The 20,821-nt window shown below is 45.5% G+C and overlaps 1 protein-coding gene across 4 annotated transcripts in view; it reads right to left on the minus strand.

Moving 5' to 3' along the window:
• Positions 1 to 16,793: 16,793 nt before the first annotated feature.
• The window catches only part of keap1b (kelch-like ECH-associated protein 1b), an 83,540-nt gene continuing 79,512 nt past the window's right edge, over positions 16,794 to 20,821 (minus strand). For 3 of the 4 annotated variants that reach the window (XM_072511349.1, XM_072511351.1, XM_072511350.1), the window contains exon 6: positions 16,794 to 17,824. In XM_072511349.1, coding sequence (XP_072367450.1) covers positions 17,676 to 17,824 — 149 coding nt within the window. In that variant the 3' untranslated portion in view covers positions 16,794 to 17,675. Of the gene's footprint in view, positions 17,825 to 19,378; positions 19,868 to 20,821 lie in introns of those variants that run through there. The other variant, XM_072511354.1, reaches the window with a different exon arrangement.

Genomic DNA, 20,821 nt, shown 5'->3' on the forward strand with positions numbered 1-20,821 from the left:
GGCTAACCGGCAAGGGGGGGGGTGGGAAGCCCCCCAACTCGGCTGATCACGTGGAACGTGAGAGGGCTCAACGGGCCGATAAAGAGGGCACGAGTACTCGCACACCTTAAGAAACTTAAAGCAGATGTGGTTATGTTACAGGAAACGCACCTGAAACTGATAGACCAGGTTAGGCTGCGTAAAGGATGGGTGGGGCAGGTGTTCCATTCGGGGCTGGATGCGAAAAACAGGGGGGTGGCTATATTAGTGGGGAAGCGGGTAATGTTCGAGGCAAAGACTATAGTGGTGGATAACGGGGGCAGATACGTGATGGTGAGTGGCAAATTACAGGGAGAGATGGTGGTTTTGGTAAACGTGTATGCCCCGAACTGGGATGATGCCAACTTTATGAGGCGAATGCTAGGACGCATCCCGGACCTAGAGACGGGAAAGCTGATAATGGGGGGAGACTTTAACACGGTGTTGGAACCAAGGCTGGATAGGTCGAAGTCCAGGACTGGTAGGAGGCCGGCAGCAGCCAAGGTGCTTAAGGATTTTATGGAGCAGATGGGAGGTGTGGACCCGTGGAGATTCAGTAGACCTAGGAGTAAGGAGTTCTCGTTTTTCTCCTATGTCCATAAAGTCTATTCGCGCATAGACTTTTTTGTGTTGGGTAGGGCATTGATCCCGAAGGTGAGGGGAACGGAATATACGGCTATAGCCATTTCGGATCATGCCCCACACTGGGTGGACTTGGAGATAGGGGAGGAAACAGGAGGGCGCCCACCCTGGAGAATGGACATGGGACTAATGGCGAAGGAGGGGGTGTGCCTAAGGGTGAGGGGATGTATTGAAAAGTACTTGGAACTCAATGACAATGGGGAGGTTCAGGTGGGAGTGGTCTGGGAGGCGTTGAAGGCGGTGGTTAGGGGGGAGCTGATATCAATAAGGGCACATAAAGGGAAGCAGGAGAGTAAGGAACGGGAGCGGTTGCTGCAAGAACTTTTGAGGGTGGACAGACAATATGCGGAAGCACCGGAGGAGGGACTGTACAGGGAAAGGCAAAGGCTGCATGTGGAATTTGACTTGCTGACTACAGGCACTGCAGAGGCACAATGGAGGAAGGCGCAGGGTGTACAGTATGAATATGGGGAGAAGGCGAGCAGATTGCTGGCACACCAATTGAGGAAAAGGGGAGCAGCGAGGGAAATAGGGGGAGTGAGGGATGAGGAAGGAGAGATGGAGCGGGGGGCGGAGAGAGTGAATGAAGTGTTCAAGACATTTTATAAAAAATTGTATGAAGCTCAACCCCCGGATGGGAGGGAGAGAATGATGGATTTTTTGGATCAGCTGGAAATTCCCAAGGTGGAAGAGCAGGAAAGGGTGGGACTGGGAGCACAGATCACGGTAGAAGAAGTGGTGAAAGGAATTAGGAACATGCAGACGGGAAAGGCCCCGGGACCGGACAGATTCCCAGTTGAATTTTACAGAAAGTATTTGGACTTGCTCGCCCCGGTACTGACGAGGACCTTTAACGAGGCAAAGGAAAGGGGACAACTGCCCCCGACTATGTCTGAAGCAACGATATCGCTTCTCTTAAAGAAGGAAAAGGATCCGCTACAATGCGGGTCCTACAGACCAATTTCCCTCCTAAATGTGGATGCCAAGGTCCTGGCCAAGGTAATGGCAATGAGAATAGAGGAATGTGTCCCGGGGGTGGTTCACGAGGACCAAACTGGGTTTGTGAAGGGGAGACAGCTGAACACGAATATACGGAGGTTGTTAGGGGTAATGATGATGGCCCCACCAGAGGGTGAAACGGAGATAGTAGTGGCGATGGATGCCGAGAAAGCATTTGATAGAGTGGAATGGGATTATCTGTGGGAGGTGTTGAGGAGATTTGGTTTTGGAGAGGGGTATGTTAGATGGGTGCAGCTGTTGTATAGGGCCCCAGTGGCGAGTGTGGTCACGAATGGACGGGGATCGGCATATTTTCGGCTCCATAGAGGGACAAGGCAGGGATGTCCTCTGTCCCCATTACTGTTTGCACTGGCGATTGAGCCCCTGGCGATAGCGCTGAGAGGTTCCAAGAGATGGAGGGGAATACTTAGGGGAGGAGAAGAACACCGGGTATCTTTATATGCGGATGATCTGCTACTATATGTGGCGGATCCGGCGGAGGGGATGCCAGAAATAATGCGGATACTTGGGGAGTTTGGGGATTTTTCAGGGTATAAATTGAACATGGGGAAGAGTGAGCTGTTTGTGGTGCATCCAGGGGAGCAGAGTAGAGAAATAGAAGACCTACCGTTGAGGAAGGTAACAAGAGACTTTCGTTACCTGGGGATCCAGATAGCTAAGAATTGGGGCACATTGCACAGGCTAAATTTAACGCGGTTGGTGGAACAGATGGAGGAAGATTTCAAGAGATGGGATATGGCAGCACTGTCAATGGCAGGGAGGGTGCAGGCGGTTAAGATGGTGGTCCTCCCGAGATTCCTCTTTGTGTTTCAGTGCCTCCCGGTGGTGATCACAAAGGCTTTTTTTAAAAGGATAGAAAAGAGCATCATGGGTTTTGTTTGGGCCGGGAAGACTCCGAGAGTGAGGAAGGGATTTTTACAGCGTAGTAGGGATAGGGGGGGGCTGGCACTACCGAGCCTAAGTGAGTACTATTGGGCCGCTAATATTTCAATGGTGAGTAAGTGGATGGGAGAGGAGGAGGGAGTGGCGTGGAAGAGATTAGAGAGGTCGTCCTGTAGGGGGACTAGCCTGCAGGCTATGGTGACAGCCCCATTGCCGTTCTCACCGAGGAACTACACCACAAGCCCGGTGGTGGTAGCTACACTGAAGATTTGGGGACAGTGGAGACGACATAGGGGAAAGACCGGAGCATTGGGGGGGTCCTCGATAAGAAACAACCATAGGTTTGCCCCGGGGGGAATGGATGGGGGATATGGAATGTGGCAAAGAGCAGGAATAACGCAACTGAAAGATCTATTTGTGGACGGGAAGTTCGCAAGTCTGGGAGCGCTGACCGAGAAATATGGGTTGCCCCAAGGGAATGCATTCAGGTACATGCAATTGAGGGCTTTTGCGAGGCAGCAGGTGAGGGAATTCCCGCAGCTCCCGACACAAGAGGTGCAGGACAGAGTCATCTCAAAGAAATGGGTGGGGGATGGTAAGGTGTCGGATATATATAGGGAAATGAGGGACGAAGGGGAGACTATGGTGGACGAACTAAAAGGGAAATGGGAAGAAGAGCTAGGGGAGGAGATCGAGGAGGGGCTGTGGGCAGATGCCCTAAACAGGGTAAACTCGTCGTCCTCGTGCGCCAGGCTAAGCCTGATTCAGTTTAAGGTATTACACAGGGCACATATGACTGGAACACGGCTCAGTAAATTTTTTGGGGTGGAGGATAGGTGTGCGAGGTGCTCGAGAAGCCCAGCGAATCATACCCATATGTTTTGGTCATGCCCGGCACTACAGGGGTTTTGGGTGGGGGTGACAAAGGCGCTTTCAAAAGTAGTAGGAGTCCGGGTCGAACCAAGCTGGGGGTTGGCTATATTTGGGGTTGCACAAGAGCCGGGAGTGCAGGAGGCGAGAGAGGCCGATGTTTTGGCCTTTGCGTCCCTAGTAGCCCGGCGCAGGATATTGCTAATGTGGAAAGAAGCCAAGCCCCCGGGGGTGGAGACCTGGATAAATGATATGGCGGGGTTCATAAAGCTAGAGCGGATTAAGTTCGTCCTAAGGGGGTCGGCTCAAGGGTTCACCAGGCGGTGGCAACCGTTCGTCGAATATCTTGCGGAAAGATAGATGGGGGAAAAAAGAAGGCAGCAGCAGCCCAGGACTTGGGGGGGGGGGGGGGGGGGGGGGGTGGGTGGGGGGGGGGGGGGGGGGGGTATAGCCTGTGACAAGGCAGTTGCCAATTAGGGCTAGTTTTCATTTTTGTTATTTAATATTTATTTATTTGTTGTTTTTTGTTTATATAAAAAAGGTCATTATTATCTGTATTGTTATAATGTTGTGTAAAGGATGCACAATGTACTGTGTTGGTTGACCAAAAATTTTCAATAAAATATTTATTTAAAAAAAAAATTTTTTTTTAAAACCATTTGTTTTGATTTTCATAAGATACTTTGAGATACTTCATGAGGTTGGAATGGTGAGATTTCAGTCATGGAATAATTCAAAATATTGGAACAACACAAACTGAGAGAAATTAGAAATATAATTTGGGACTCTCACAAAGGCATTGTGATTAAATGTACTTCATGGTCTTGGAATATATAGACAAATATTCAACTTGCCTGTGCTGAGCAAGGTGATCTCAATCTAGACAGATGTAGGTATAATGCAAAAGGAGCAAAAATTCTGCCCTCACCTGAAATCCAGATATGAGCACTTTTCAACCTGACTCACTGGATAACCTTCAGAACACCAACTAGTTTTTTGTTTCTGAGCCCACTGGGCACTGAGGACAATCACAGCTCCTCTGCTACCACAGAAGAGCTCTTACGTGACTGCTTAGAGACAGTGGACTGGTCCATACTTAAGAACTCAGCGACCAACTTAATGAGTATGCCACCACCATCACAGACTTCATCAGCAAATGTGTGGACGACTGCGTGCCAAAGAAAGCAGTACGTACGTTCCCCAACCGGAAACCATGACTCAATCGCGAGATTGACTCCCTACTGAAGGACAGATCTGAGGCGTTCAAGTCAGACGACCCTGACCTATACAAGAAATCCAGGTACGACCTCTGCAAAGCCATCCAAGGTGCCAAGAGAGAATGTCAAACCAAGCTCGAGTCACAGACAGACTCTCGGCAGTTGTGGCAAGGCCTAAACAACATAACGGGCTACTAAGCGAAGCTGAGCAGTATCTCTGGCAGCAGTGCACCCCTCCCCGATGAACTCAATGCATTCTATGCTTGGTTCGAGCAGGTAACCAACAATCCGCTGTCGAGTGCCCCAGCAGCCCATAACACACCCATACCCACCATCACAGCTTCCGAAGTCAGATCGGCCTTCCTGAAAGTGAACCCTCGGAAGGCGACGGGCCCGGACGGGATCGCTGGTCATGCACTCAGAACCTGCGCGGACTAGCTGGCAAAGGTGTTCGCGGACATCTTTAACCTGTCCCTACTCCACTCCGAGATCCCCACCTGCTTCAAGAAGACCACCATCATACCGATGCCAAAGAAGAACCAGGCAACGTGCCTCAATGACTACCGTCACTTCAGTCGTAATGAAGTGCTTTGAGAGGTTGGTCATGAAGCGCATCACCTCCATACTCCCAGAATGCCTTGATCTACTGCAATTCACATACCGTCGCAATCGGTCCACAGCAGACGCCATTTCCATGGCCCTACACTCATCCCTAGAGCATCTCGACAACAATGACTCCTACATCAGACTCCTATTTATTGACTACAGCTACGCCTTCAACACCATAATCCCAGCCAAGCTCATATCAAAGCTCCAAAACCTAGGACTTGGCTCCCCATTCTGCAACTGGATCCTCAATTTTCTGACCAACAGACCACAATCAGTAAGAATGAACAACAACACCTCCTCCACAATAGTCCTCAACACCGAGGCCCCGCAAGGCTGCGTACTACCCCCTACTCTACTCCCTGTACACACACGACTGCGTGGCAAAATTTGGTTCCAACTCCATCTACAAGTTTGCTGACGATACGACCATAGTGAGCCGGATCTCGAATAACGACGAGTCAGACTACAGGAGGGAGATTGAGAACCTAGTGGAGTGGTGCAGCGACAACAATCTCTTCTTCAATTAAAAAAAAAAAAAAATTAGAGTACCCAATTCATTTTTTCCAATTAAGGGGCAATTTAGCATGGCCAATCCAGCTGCATATCTTTGGGTTGTGGATGTGAAACTCACGCAACATGAGGAGAATGTGCAAACTCCACACGGACAGTGACCCAGAGCTGGGATCAAACCTGGGACCTTGGTGCCGTGAGGCAACAGGGCTAACCCACTGCGCCACCGTGCTGCCCAATCTCTCCTTCAATGCCAGCAAAACTAAAGCGCTGGTCATTGACTTCAGGAAGCAAAGTACTGTACACACCCCTGTCAGCACCAACGGAGCCTAGGGGGAGATGGTTAGCTGTTTCAAATTCATCGGGGTGCACATCTCCAAAAATCTGTCCTGGTCCACCCACGTCGACGCTACCACCAAGGAAGCACAACAGCGCCTATACTCCCTCAGGAAACTAAGGGAATTCGGCTTGTCCACATTAACCCTTACCAATTTTTACAGATGCACCATAGAAAGCATCCTATCTGGCTGCATCACAGCCTGGTATGGCAACTGCTCGGCCCAGGACAGCAAGAAACTTCAGAGAGTCGTGAACACCGCCCAGTCCATCACACAAACCTGCCTCCCATCCATTGACTCTGTCTACAGTTCCCGTTGCCTGGGGAAAGCGGGCAGCATAATCAAAGATCCCTCCCACCCGGCTTACTCACTAACAGCTTCTACCCCACTGTTACCAGACTCCTAAATGACCCTTTTATGGACTGACCTCATTAACACTACAACCTGTATGCTCCATCCGATGCCGGTGCTTATGTAGTTACATTGTATACCTTGTGTTGCCCCATTATGTATTTTCTTTTATTCCCTTTACTTCCCATGTACTTAATGATCTGTTGAGCTGCTCGCAGAAAAATACTTTTCACTGTACGTCAGTACACGTGACAATAAAAAAATCCAATCCAATCCAACTCGGGCTTCAGCTAACACAAATGAAAAATCAAACCTTGAATCTTTCTAATCTGTTGTGTACTAACAGACTGTTCAGAGCATATATCCACTGAGCTATTTTAAAAAATATATAAATTTAGAGTACCCAATTCATTTTTTTCCAATTAAGGGGCAATTTAGCATGGCCAATCACCCTACCCTGCACAATTTAGGGTGTGGGAGTGAAACCCATGCAGACACGGGGAGAATGTGCAAACTCCACATGGAAAGTGATGCAGAGCTGGGATCAAACCTGGGACCTCGGTGCCGTGAGGCAGCAGTGCTGCCCATATCCACTGAGCTATTGATAAAAAAGGGAAACACCTCTTAATTTAAGCTCATGAAAGGGGCAGCATGGTGGCTCAATTGTTAGCACTACTGCCTCAGGGCACCAAAGATTTGAGCTCAATCCCGGCCCCAGGTCACTGTCCATGTGGAGTTTGCACATTCTCCCTGTGTTTATGTGGGTCTCAACCCCACAATCCAAAGATGTGTAGGGTAGGTGGATTGGCACACTAAATTGTCCCTTCATTGGAAAAAAAAGAATTGGGTTACTCTGAATAAATTTTTTAAAAGCTCATGAATATCTTATGAATCATAGAATCCCTACAGTGCAGCAGGCAGAATTTGTAAATTCTTCAATTCTGTGTTATTGGGGCAGAAACTTTGTAAGTCACCAACATAAGCATTGTGCAACCGAGATTTCTCCCTCCACTCAAGCTGTAGGTTTACTTAGATATGCATGAAAAGGGGAACTTGATGGTACAGTTGGTTAGATACTGGCCTGCCACCTCTGGAACTGACTTGAAATCCTATTTGAAATGATTTAAAAACATGTTATTTAAGGCATTTTCAAACATATACATGACAAAGAAACGCAAAAGCCAACCACGGCAACAGCAAACAACCAAGCCTTTCCTACAAACCCCCCCCTGCTGCCATGCCGGCACCAGCCCCCCCTTTCCTATTTTTCACTCTCAGCCCAAAGAGAAAAAATATGAACCCCCACCCCCATTGCTGATGACTCAATATTCCTTAAAGAAGTCGATAAACAGCTTCCACCTCGAGGTGAACCCCTCCTCCGTACCTCGAATGGCGAACTTGATCTTCTCCAAATGCAAAAACTCTGCCAAATCGTTCATCCATACCCCTGCCCTCAGCGGCTCTGAGCTCCGCCAGCGCAACAGAATCCGTCTCCGGGCTATCAGGAAGGCAAAGTCCAACACGCAGCCTCTCTCCTCACCTGTACTTCCGGATCCTCCGACACTCCAAATATTGCTACCTCTGGACTTGGGGCTACATTTACCCCCAAATTCTTTGACATTCCATCCGCAAACCCCATCCAAAATCCCCTCAACCTTGGACATGCCTCCCCCCCCCGCACACTGACCCGATCCACACCTATCTACCACCCCAAAAGGAACCGACTCATTCTGGACACCGTCATGTGGGACCTGTGCACCACTTTAAACTGGATGAGGCTTAGTCTTGCACACACCGAGGACGTGTTAATCCTCCACAAAACTTCACTCCAAACTTCAGCCTCCAATGCCCCACCCAGCTCCTCCTCCCACTTCCACTTAACCTCCTCCATGGAGCACTCTCTCTCTTCAGCAGCTCCCCACATTTAAAAACATTTTTTTTAGTGTACCCAATTCATTTTTTTTCCAATTAAGGGGCAATTTAGCTGGCCAATCCACCTACCCTCCACATCTTTGGGTTGTGGGGGCGAAACCCACGCAAACACGGGGAGAATGTGCAAACTCCACACAGACAGTGATGCAGAGCCGGGATCGAACCTGGGACCTCGGCACCATGAGACTACAGGGCTAACCCACTGCGCCACCGTGCTGCCCCAGTTCCCCACATATGTCCGCAACCTTGCCCTGCCCTATTTCCTCCTCAGACAGGAATTTATCATGCAGCACCGGGGGCGGCATCATCGGAACCGATGGCACCTCCTTCTTCATGAAGTCCCTATCCTAGGGACGGCATGGTGGCATAGTGGTTAGCACTGCTGCCTCACCGCGCCAAGGACCAGGGTTCGATCCTGGCCCCGGGTCACTGTTGTTGTGGGCCAGGGTTTAGAGAACCCCAAAATGTATCATGGAGTTCACCTGACCCACAACTTTTAATAGATTGTGGTATGGGGAGCACGGCCCACTCGACAGGTGTGGTACAGCAGAAATCGAAAAGTATTTTTTTAAAAGCAAAACAATGTTTTATTCTATGAACTCAAGTTAACCATCCAACAACATCCAGAAGGCAAAAGAAACATCTTTTAACAGAAGCACCTCAGGTTTACATTCACTACTGAGAACATTTATAGTTCTAAATTCACCAAATGATCAAGAGATAGTGTTTTCATGGCAGAGAGATCAACAATACACCTGCTCTGTCTGTCATCAGCTCCAACTCTGAAAACGAAACTAAAACACACCCTGCAGCAAACAGCCTAAAACGAAAGTAAAAAAGCTGACAGACAGCCCAGCTCCACCCACACTCTGACATCACTGCAGTAATATGAGCAGCCAAACATTTCTTAAAGCGACATTCTCATGACACTGTCCATGTGGAATTTGCACATTCTCCCCGTGTCTGCGTGGGTCTCACCCATATAACCCAAAGATGTACAATGTAGATGGATTGGCCACACTAAACTGTCCCTTAATTGGAAAAAAATGAATTGGGTACTTCAAATAAAAAACGATATCCCTATCTGCATATACCTGAACCATTCCCCTTTCGCAACTGTTATGCCCCCTCCAGTTCCTCCAGGTCTGCAAAGCTCTCTCCACAAACAAATCCCTAAAGTATTCTATCCCCAACTGCCGCCACCCCAGGAACCTTGCATCCAATTCCCCCTATGCAAACATGATTATCGCAAATTGGCGCCCACAGAAACATACCTTCTATTCCAAAGTACTGCCAATACTAGTTCCATTATTTGGAATGATCTTGGACGGACAGAATATTATTGCTCAAATACCATGGACCAACAGGACAAAACTGCTAATTTGCCAATTTCAGCTAGAATTTTAGACAATTAGGAGCAGGTTGGCTAGCATTGGAAATGCAAAACATGTCATGTGCTGTACCAGGTGTTTACAAATGTATGGGTTAAATTTAATTCCAAGTTGAATGTTCACAGAAAATGTTTTAAAATGTGTTTATGAAAAAAAGGATAATCATATCATACACTAGGGAGCAATGAAAGTGCCACTGTTTGTGGAACAAAGGAGCCTATGAGAGGAACCTATCTAAGTACTGATTTGACCAATCTATACATTGTCTGAATGTTCTATTATATCATTAATAAGGACTTTTATTAGGCTGATTAACCTCTGTTTCTGACAAAGTTCTGACTGCTTTCTGGCATCCCCAGGTGTGCAGTTTATATACATAGATTGGTCAGATTATTATCTCATATACGTTCAGTTTACAGTCTCTTTAGCTCCACATTGAATGAAGCACAGACAGCAGTGCATTCATTGGTCCCCAGTGTAGTTATGATATACCTCTCTTTGAAACAAAGGTTGAGGCTTTACTTACGAATATTCTCTCTATATTAAGGTTCTTTTTCGGAATGGCAACCGGTGACGAGTGGTGTCCCGCAGGGTTCAGTGTTGGGGCCACAGCTGTTCTCTTTATATATTAACGATCTAGATGACGGGACTGGGGGCATTCTGGCTAAGTTTGCCGATGATACAAAGATAGGTGGAGGGGCAGGTAGTATGGAGGAGGTGGGGAGGCTGCAGAAAGATTTAGACAGTTTAGGAGAGTGGTCCAAGAAATGGCTGATGAAATTCAACGTGGGCAAGTGTGAGGTCTTGCACTTTGGAAAAAAGAATAGAGGCATGGACTATTTTCTAAACGGTGACAAAATTCATAATGCTGAAGTGCAAAGGGACTTGGGAGTCCTAGTCCTGGATTCTCTAAAGGTAAACTTGCAGGTTGAGTCCGTAATTAAGAAAGCAAATGCAATGTTGTCATTCATCTCATGAGGCTTGGAATATAAAAGCAGGGATGTACTTCTGAAGCTTTATAAAGCATTAGTTAGGCCCCATTTAGAATACTGTGAGCAATTTTGGGCCCCACACCTCAGGAAGGACATACTGGCACTGGAGCGGGTCCAGCGGAGATTCACACGGATGATCCCAGGAATAGTCGGCCTAACATACGATGAACGTCTGAGGATTCTGGGATTATATTCATTAGCGTTTAGGAGGTTGAGGGGAGATCTAATAGAAACTTACAAGATAATGAATGGCTTAGATAGGGTGGATGTAGGGAAGTTGTTTCCATTAGCAGGGGAGACTAGGACCCGGGGGCACAGCCTTAGAATAAAAGGGAGTCACTTTAGAACAGAGATGAGGAGAAATTTCTTCAGCCAGAGAGTGGTGGGTCTGTGGAATTCATTGCCACAGAGGGCGGTGGAGGCCGGGACGTTGAGTGTCTTTAAGACAGAAGTTGATAAATTCTTGATTTCTCGAGGAATTAAGGGCTATGGAGAGAGAGCGGGTAAATGGAGTTGAAATCAGCCATGATTGAATGGCGGAGTGGACTCGATGGGCCGAATGGCCTTACTTCTGCTCCTATGTCTTATGGTCTTATTACGAGAGACAGTATAGAGACTGTAGAAATGATGTATTAATCTCACCCTGAAACAACTTACTCCCCACGAATTATTATAATCAAATGATTAGAATGAAATTTAACAGGCACACCCAGAGACAACAGATTTTGTCCTATGGAGGTTAAGCCTGAAACATTTTGAAATGGATTTAAAGTTCTGGCATCTCTTAACTATTGAAAGCTGAATGTGCTGATACAATCAGATTGGCTGACAGGTTGCTCTCAGCTGACCCTCAGATGAATTGTGCCAAATGCTGGAACTTTGATGATAAGATCTCTGGGATCTGAATATTTTCTGGAGCATGATGACCCTGAGAATTTTAAGCCACAAAATTGAACATAGAGCAGTTGAAGAAATTAGAAGCCTCTGTTCAAGTTTTTCTTTGTACAAGATGCTCCAAAATGAGAGAGCACCACGTTGGCCATTGCCTCAATCATTCCTTCACAGTCCATCACCAGGTTCAATATTGATGTTTATAGACCAGATATATCTCTTTTCAATTAGATTCAATTGCCTGGAAGGAAAATCAACCAGATTTTCCACTCAATGGGAATAATGTGTTGCGATACCTTCCTTGATCAAATATCTGATTAGCATCTGAACAAAGATAGATTAACCTTTAAGTAAAAAAGTAATAACTTGTACTTGTAGAGTGCCTTCATGACCTCAGGATGTCACATAGCATTCTATTTGCAATCAAGCACTCAGTTGGCTGGATGGCTGGTTCTTGATGCGGAGCGACACTAACAGTGTGGGTTCAATTCCTCTACCAGCTGAGGTTATCCTGAAAGCCCTGCATTCTCAACCTTGCCCCTTGCCTGAGGTGTAGTGACCTTCAGGTTAAATCACCACCAGTTAGTTCTCGCTCTCTCTCTCAAAGGGGCAAGCTGCCCCCTCTGGGGCTGTGGTCATTTCAAGCCTTGTTACTGTTTCTGATTTTAAAAATAAATTTAAAGTACCCAATTAAGGGGCAATTTAGTGTGACTAAATCACCTACCCTGCACATCTTTGGGTTGTGAGGGTGAGACCCATGCAGACATGGGGAGAATGTGCAAACTCCACACGGACAGTGACCTGGGACTGGGATCGAACCTGGGTCCTGAGAAACCCAGCCATGTCACTAATCCACACCTCCAACTTCGGGGGTTCCGAGGCCCTCCATGTTATAGGATCCGTCTCTGGGCGACCAAGGAAGCAAAGGCCAAGGCATCGGCCTCTCTCACCTGGGTCTTCTCACACCAGAAATCGCCACCTCTGGACTTTGGACTACCCTTACTTTCAGTGCCTCTGACATGACGTCAGCAAACCCCTACCAGAATCCCCCAAGCTTCGGACATGCCCAAAACATATGGACATGATTTGCAGGCCCATCCGCACACTACCCACATCTATCCTCCACCCCTTCAAAGAACCTGCTCATCCGGGTCACAGTCATATATGCACCTTAAATTGTATTAGGCTAAGCCTGGCTCACAACAAGGATGCATTGACTCTCCTCAGGGCGTCCACCCAAGCCCAGCCTCCAACTCCCAACCCAACCCTTCCTCCCACTTTCGCTTCACTTCCCATATCGGGCTCCAGTCCATCAGCTCCTTATGGATTTCCGATACTTTCCCCTCCCCATCCAGCCCCCTCGGAGCAAACCAGTGGTTGCCACATATCGGTGCCCACACGATGCACCAGCCAGCCCCATGTTCTGTAACCACTGTCCCCACAGCCTCAAGGCCAAGACCACTACCAGGCTTGTGGAGTACCTGGCCGGCGAGAATGGCAGAGGTGCCGTTAACAGGGCCCCCAAACTAGTGTCTTTACATGAGGCTGCCTCCATCCGCTCCCATACTGACCCCTCCCCCACTACCATTTCATGACCATCCAGCAACATCTTCTTCACCCGCGGGGCTTTACCCGCCCACACAAACCCCGACATCACCCTGTTCACTTTCCTTAAAAAACACCTTGGGAATGAAGATTGAGAGGCTCTGAAATACAAACAAGAACCTCGGGAGGACCGTCATCTTCACCATCTGAACCTCCCTGCCAATGACAATGGGAGCGTATCCCACCTCCTAAAGTCCCCCTTCATCTGCTCCACTAACCGAGCCAGATTTAACTTGTGCAGTTGCTCCCATTCCCACACCACCTGAATGTACAAATATTGACCCCCCCCCCCAGCATCTCTCCCAATCTCTTCTGTCCTTGCCCTGGATTGGAAAGACCTCTCTTCCCCATGTTCAATTTATACCCCGAAAACCGGCCAAATTCCTCCAAAAGGCCAATAATCCCAATGGATCCGAAATATACAGTAACAAATCATCCGCATATAGGGAGACCCTGTGTTCTCTCTCCCCCCCGTACTATCCTCTGCCAGTCCTTCGGCACTCTTAGCGCCATCGGCAATGGCTCTATAGCCAGGGCAAAGAACAGTGGGGAAAAGTGAACATAGAATGCTGCAATATCTACCCAGGAATGAATTTGAGAAAGCAGCTATGGGTGCACTTTTAAATTCAGATTTATTAGACTATAATATGCTGAAAGTGTAGAAAGTCAATTGAAGATAACACACAAATTAAAAAAAGTGTGTGGTCAGAGTTTACTGTCTAACCTTACTTGGATCATCACCTTGGCAAAACTGCTCAAGTCTTTGAATCCTAAATTTGTTAGTTTGCTTTGTTGTGTGGTAATAAATGCATTCATGAGAATAATGGGTACTCCAGTATTGCAATAGTATGCCTCAAATTATCCTACTGTTTCCAGAAATGACTTGTGCCAACAGGATACGTATTTACATTCCTCTAAAGGGAAACAGGTCATCAAGTTGGAGAGGTCAAAATTAAATGCTCTTAACGAAAGCTCAAGAGCACCAATGGATTGGAAGCAGATTCTAGTTCAAGGAAAACACTAAAAATGCACACGAATTGCATCACATTTAAAAGGTGAAATGAAAAAATGTGTTACCCCAGCTTGGGATTTATTTTGATTAGATTGCTACAGTTTATGAAATAGAATTATTTTAATTTGTCGAGTCTTCGCACTGATGTGTGCAACACAAATAAGCTCAAGGACGGAGATCACCACATTCACTTTCCTAGGTGGGATGGAAGCAGAACATCACTTCAGGTAATTCCTATATTCCCCCAAAATTTCCAGATTCCTAATCCTCTCCTGAAGACAAATTATTTTTACAGGGTTATACTGCCCCATGTGACAGGTATGTTGCAGTACCTCAAAAGTAGTGTATTATTTGTGTGTTTTCCTTCCTTCAGTGAGCGACAAAGGGTTATTTGATTGAAACAACACCATAACATGTACATACTGCATAACTATACTTCCAGGATTGATTGAAAGTAGTCTAATTTCTCCCTCCCTAACTAAGACCACTGAGTGCAGGAGGCGAAAGAGGCCGGTATTCTGGCCTTTGCATCCCTGGTAGCCCGGCGAAGGATTCTTCTTCAGTGGAAGGATGTGAGGCCCCCAAGTATGGAATCCCGGATCAACGATATGGCAGGGTTTATTAAATTGGAGGGTGAAATTTGCCTTAAGGGGATCGGAGTAAGGGTTTTTCAGGCGGTGGCAACCGTTCTTAGACTTCCTGGCAGAACGGTAGACGGGTGTATATATTTGCTATGTGTTTCGGCGGGTGTTAATTTATTATTTATGTATGGGGGGGAGGGGGGCACTGGGTTGTTTTGTATTTAATTCTATTGGGCTCCTTTTACATTTTGTTGTTGATATTTTGTGAAAACTTAAATAAAAATTATTTAAAAAAAAAAACTAGGACCACTGTGCAGATTAGAAGACCTACATTAAAGACAACTGCAAATCACAACCCCTTCATACCAGAGGTAGCAGATAGAGATCAGTGAACTAAGAACATTCTGGGAATAAGTAAAGTAGCAGACCCAAGGGGATAAATAGCAGAACAGCTGTGGAGTTCTATGATCTACTGCGTACTCCTGCTACATAGAACATAACAGCGCAGAACAGGCCCTTCGGCCCTCGATGTTGCGCCGACCTGTGAAACCACTCTAAAGCCCATCTACTATCTACGTTCTTGTGTTAATATAAAGAGGAAGAAGGGGCAGCACAGGTTCGAGGTCCCGGGTTCAATCCTGGCCCCGGGTCACTGTCCGTGTGGAGTTTGCACCTTCTCCCAGTGTCTGTGTGGGTTTCACCCCCACAACCCAAAGATGTGCAGGGTAGGTGGATTGGCCATGCTAAATTGCCCCTTAATTGGAAAACAAATGATTGGGCAATTAAAAAAATATATATAAAGAGGAAGAAAAGGTTAAGACAAAAATGCGAGCAAGTTAAATAAGGGAGGGAGTGTTTATCTCCGATTTTGGTACACAAAAACTGGAATTGCAGCCATGAACAGGATGTAAGGGGATGGGTAGGAAAGTCGGAGAGAGAAAAAAATTAATCCCAGTGCAGTTGGGCCAGTTCCCAAAGAGTCATTCCCATAGTCCCTTTCCTCCACCCCCTCTCATCTCAATTCAAATTAAAAAATATATATATTAAGGAAAGCTATAATGGAATCTGTCCCACCTGGTAACAACTTCCTATATAATAGAAAATTCCACTAACTTCTCCCTTTCATTTGATAATCATAAATTTATAATCTCAAAGCAATTTTGTTCTTGATTTTACCTTTACAAAACTATTTTTGAGTACTCTTTTCCAATCTTATTTGAGCCTTCGCTGCACTAGAGCTAGAGTAGCCCTTTCTTCATAACTAAAGCCTCACATTCAGCGGAGTGATCCACGTCTGCTCCATCAATAGCCTTGCTATCTGGAATTAGGATATTCAAAACCACCTCAACATTAATTTATGTAGGATGAGCATTACCTCTTCCTTTGTATATTATGCACATGCAAAACCCAGAACCACATGCATTTCCAAACATCGCTTTCTCACTTTGTCCTTCCACTCGAGGTTATTTGCGTAGCTCAACATTTCAAAGTTTTGACTATTTATTGAAAATTAAGGACTAAGGGTTTGATTCCTATCTGTAAGCAGTTGCTGATCTAAGAACAAAATGGCTCCGAAAGCAGGCCATCTCTCCGCTCAGTCAGATTAAGAGATACATTGCTCAGAGGTCAAGTAGAAAAATGGAGGATTGAGCTATGCAGAATGTCAGCACATCGTTCTTTCACCTTTAGAAACAAAGATTACAACCAATCCAGCCAGACCTTTGTATTAGCAAATAAGAGTCAACTTGCCAGATGTGCTCACCCATATCCTCTAAGACGACAAAAGAAAATATCCCAACTTTGTATCAGGTAAAGCCACCAGTTTTCAGCATTTAGCTAGATTTAAACAAAAATCTGATCTAAAATTAAAATCCAAATGGTAGCACCCCTGGTTACACCCAGAAAAAAATAAAACACGCTCTGAAACATTGAAAAAGACCACAGCGCATTTATTAAATACAATGTTTATTAAAATGAACACATTTTATTAAAAATACTGTCTTAGAAATTAAGTCACTGATGTTCATTTTGTTAGAATAGATTCAATTATTTCTTTTGGAAATCTTTACCGAAGTACTAGTGCAAAATAATCTGCTATGGCACCGGCAAACTGTCGTAGTTAAATTCCACACTTCCCCTTCTCAATACAGAGCACAAGAGAAGCCAGATGTAGTGAGCAAAAGGAGAAAATCTTTTAAATGGATATTCCTTCCAGTGCCCATCCCCCTGCTCCTCCTCTAACTCCGTGCAGCTAATGTAATCCGACCTGGATTCTGCACTCTCACATGGAACAGAGACTCGTGCTCCAATTTCCTACCATATGCTCCTCCATTACGGTTACTTAGTACATGCTGTTCAAGAAGTGGGTAATTACAAATATCAAAGTTAATTAATTTAGGTAATTAGCATATTGTTACAAGATGCTATCCTCATTAGAACATGGAAATTGTCTTTGGGAATAGGTGATAAACACTGTAGAATTCAGATTGGTGAGCAAGACAAGCCCTGCAACACAAACCCACCTGTGAATATCTAACAAGTATTCATTAAACACTCCAATTGGATCGTTTGAGAGATTCAGAATTTATGTTCATCAGTTATTAAATGTCAAATTAAGGGGGTTTATATAAATTTTCTTCTGACTTACAGAAAAACAAGCGCAAAAAACCCCCCAAAAATTGCTCTTGCATGATCCGATTGCATAGGTGAAATTGGGATTTACGGCAGAGTGCCGGTAGTCGTTCAAAATGATAACCACACTATAAAGTTCAGGAGAACTGTTAAGATTGGAGGTTGATCCAGAGATTGGAAACATTAGCGCCGAGCCAATTTGCACGGTTCCATTGTCACAGCCACACCAACACCACTCCTGCCCGATGTCATCTGTGTCACTTCTGTCCATTGGCCAGTGTCTGGATCAAAGCATTCCACGCTACTGAGGAAATCTTGTCCATCATAGCCACCTACACATAAAAAGCATGTCAACACGTGAACATTTTACATCCACTGAAATGAACATTCCTGCAATTAATGTTTCTTCTTTTAAAAGAAATGTAAAGTACCCAATTATTTTTTTCCCAATTAAGGGACAATTTAGCATGGCCAATCCACCTACCCTGCACATCTTTGGGTTTCGGGGGTGCCAGACCCACACACACACGGGGAGAATGTGCAAATGGTTGAGACATTTTACAATCTTGGGGATCCAGACAAGGGATAGACATCCTTTATCAGTGTGGAGAGGTGGGAGTCATGTGTCTTGGGCCTCTGGCTTGTAAGTCAGAAAGAAACTCCCTTAATTTGACATTTAATAACCATCCTACTGGCAGCCTCACCGACAAGTACTTCATCAGCTATGAAAGTGGCTGGAAACAAAGTTATTTCTTCCCTTAAGGGGAGAAAACAATAAAACTTTCCTGAGATGACATATTTGATTGGCTCAATCGAGTCAAAGTTATAGGCATGTCAGGTTAGTAATTTTCAAGCAGGTCAGCACCCACTGTTCTTGGTGGAGTAGCGAGGCCAAGAACTCAAGACTCACTTGTTGATTTTGGATGTTTTGCAATGATCCTAAAGGTAACTTTACATGCGCAACCTTTTGGTGATCAACCTTGGCATAGTTGAACAGTGCGCAGAAACACCAACCAGGATCCTGAATCCTACAGTTATTGGAACTGACTCAACATGGGAGTCTGCATGGTTAGGAAAGGAAACACGGTCAACATTTAAAGTGAACTCTGAATGTTAAAATATGTAAAGAAATGCTGTCAGAACAATTGATCCAAAATTGTATGAAAACTACAGGAGCAATTTTTCCTGGAACAATGAGTCACTGTGGATACGCAAGGATATAAAAGGATAACAAATACAATTGTAATTTTCCCAGAAGTAAATTAAAAAAAAAATTTTTTAGAGTACCCAATTCATTTTTCCAATTAAGAGGCAATTTAGCGTGGCCAATCCACCTACCCTGCACATCTTTGGGTTGTGGGGGCGAAACCCACACAAACACGGGGAGAATGTGCAAACCACACAATGACACAGAACAGGGATCGAACCTGGGACCTCAGCGCCGTGCTACCCCTCCCAGAAGTAAATTTAACTAAAAATATTTTCTGTACTTCTTGATTCAAGTCCACTTAAGGAACAGACTTAAGTTTAACAGCAGATACAATCAAGATCCTGCAATTATCATTACCTATATTCTTCAAAGCAGCACGGTGGTTCGCACTGCTGCATCAGGGCGCCGAGGACCCAGGATCGATCCCGGCCCCCTGTCCGTTTTGTTACCAGGTCCTAACACTTGCCCCATAGGTGAAAGAGTCATTTTTACTTTTGCACCTTTCCCAGTCACTGGGGCAATGTACACATCTTTGGAATTTGACTCCAAATATTAATCTATTTTTATTTTTTTTAGAAAAAGGAGGTGGCTAAACTGCAGTGCATTAGAGCATTTTCTGGTTCATACAGATTTACAACAGACAATGTTTTTCTTAATCTGAATAAAACAGTCAATAGGTGTGTTTTGAATGGGTGCATATACAATTGCAGTAATCACTCTGCAGCAGGAACACTTCAGGAGCAGATCTACAATCTATTGGGCACATGTGCCTAATAGATTGTGCCTATTGAACTTGCTGTGCCGGAGAGCCGCAGGAAATTACAGATACTTCAGTAACTTTTGCACACACTTCTTTTTGCATATGTGCCTTGTTTCTTAGTTGCTCATGAAATGATCATGGTTCCAGAATTTCAACAGGGCCAAGACTTGGTGCATGCAGTGAAACGAAGATTCAGCATAACTCTCTTGATGCATTCCCAAATGCTACACTTGGTATATTCCGAGCTGAACACCTTGGGAATGCTTCTGGTTTGATTGATGAAGAGTCAGACAATCTCAGTTGACACACAGTTGGTGCTATAATTGACATTCTTGGCTAGGGAGCATGAATGAAAATGTCTGCTAAGCTTCATGCTCCTTACTGCTGTCCTCCAGAAAGTGTCATCTGGGGATTTAGACAAGAATAGGATTCGGTCACCATAGGCATAGAGTCAGCTGACACTAATTACATAGATCTACACAAGGCGGCCACTTGAATGAGGTGTGGGAGCCATCACAGATTAGAGGTGAGCAGGAACAATAAAATTATTGTTCTGTGAAATGTTAATTATTAACTTATTAATTGGTACAGAATCAGGATCAATAAAAAGAGAATGGAATTCCGAGAATTCTGCAAACTACTCTTTCCTCAAGCAGAAGTTTGGGGGTTAATGGAAGGGACATTATAGAACCATAGAATTCCTACAGTGCAGAAGGAGGCCATCGAGTCTGCATTGACCCTCTGAAAGAGAATCCTACTTAGGCCCACTCCCCTGCTATCCCTATAACCCCACCTAACCTGCACATCTTTTGTACAATAAGGAGCAACTTGGCATGACCAATCCTCCTAACCTGCATATCTTTGTACTGTGGGAGGAAACAAGAGCACCTGGAGGAAACCCACGCAGACACGGAGAGAACATACAAACTCCACACAGTCAACCGAGGCTGAATTTGAACCCGGGTCCCTGGTGCTGTGAGGCAGCAGTGCTAACCACTGTGCCAGCATTCCCCTATCTATTATGATAGATAAAAAGGAACATTTTAAATGTAAAGCTTGCTAAAAATGATTGTTGTGGCCCCAATCGCTGAAGAGAGGGACAAAGCCATAGAAATTAGATTTTGGGACTCCACCGAATGTGGACATGTAGTGGAAGACTGAAGAGTGGCGGAAAAAAGGGAAATTGAGCCAACATGGGCAATTACAGGCCAATTAGTTTAATACCAAAGAGGAAATGCTGGAAAATCTCAGCAGGTCTGGCAGCATCTGTAGGGAGAGAAAAGAGCTAACGTTCAGAGTCCAGATGACCCTTTGTCAAAGCTGACACTGGTCATCTGGACTCGAAACGTTAGTTCTTTT

Source organism: Scyliorhinus torazame, chromosome 7 (assembly GCF_047496885.1).
Source record: "Scyliorhinus torazame isolate Kashiwa2021f chromosome 7, sScyTor2.1, whole genome shotgun sequence".
Classification (NCBI taxonomy): domain Eukaryota; kingdom Metazoa; phylum Chordata; class Chondrichthyes; order Carcharhiniformes; family Scyliorhinidae; genus Scyliorhinus; species Scyliorhinus torazame.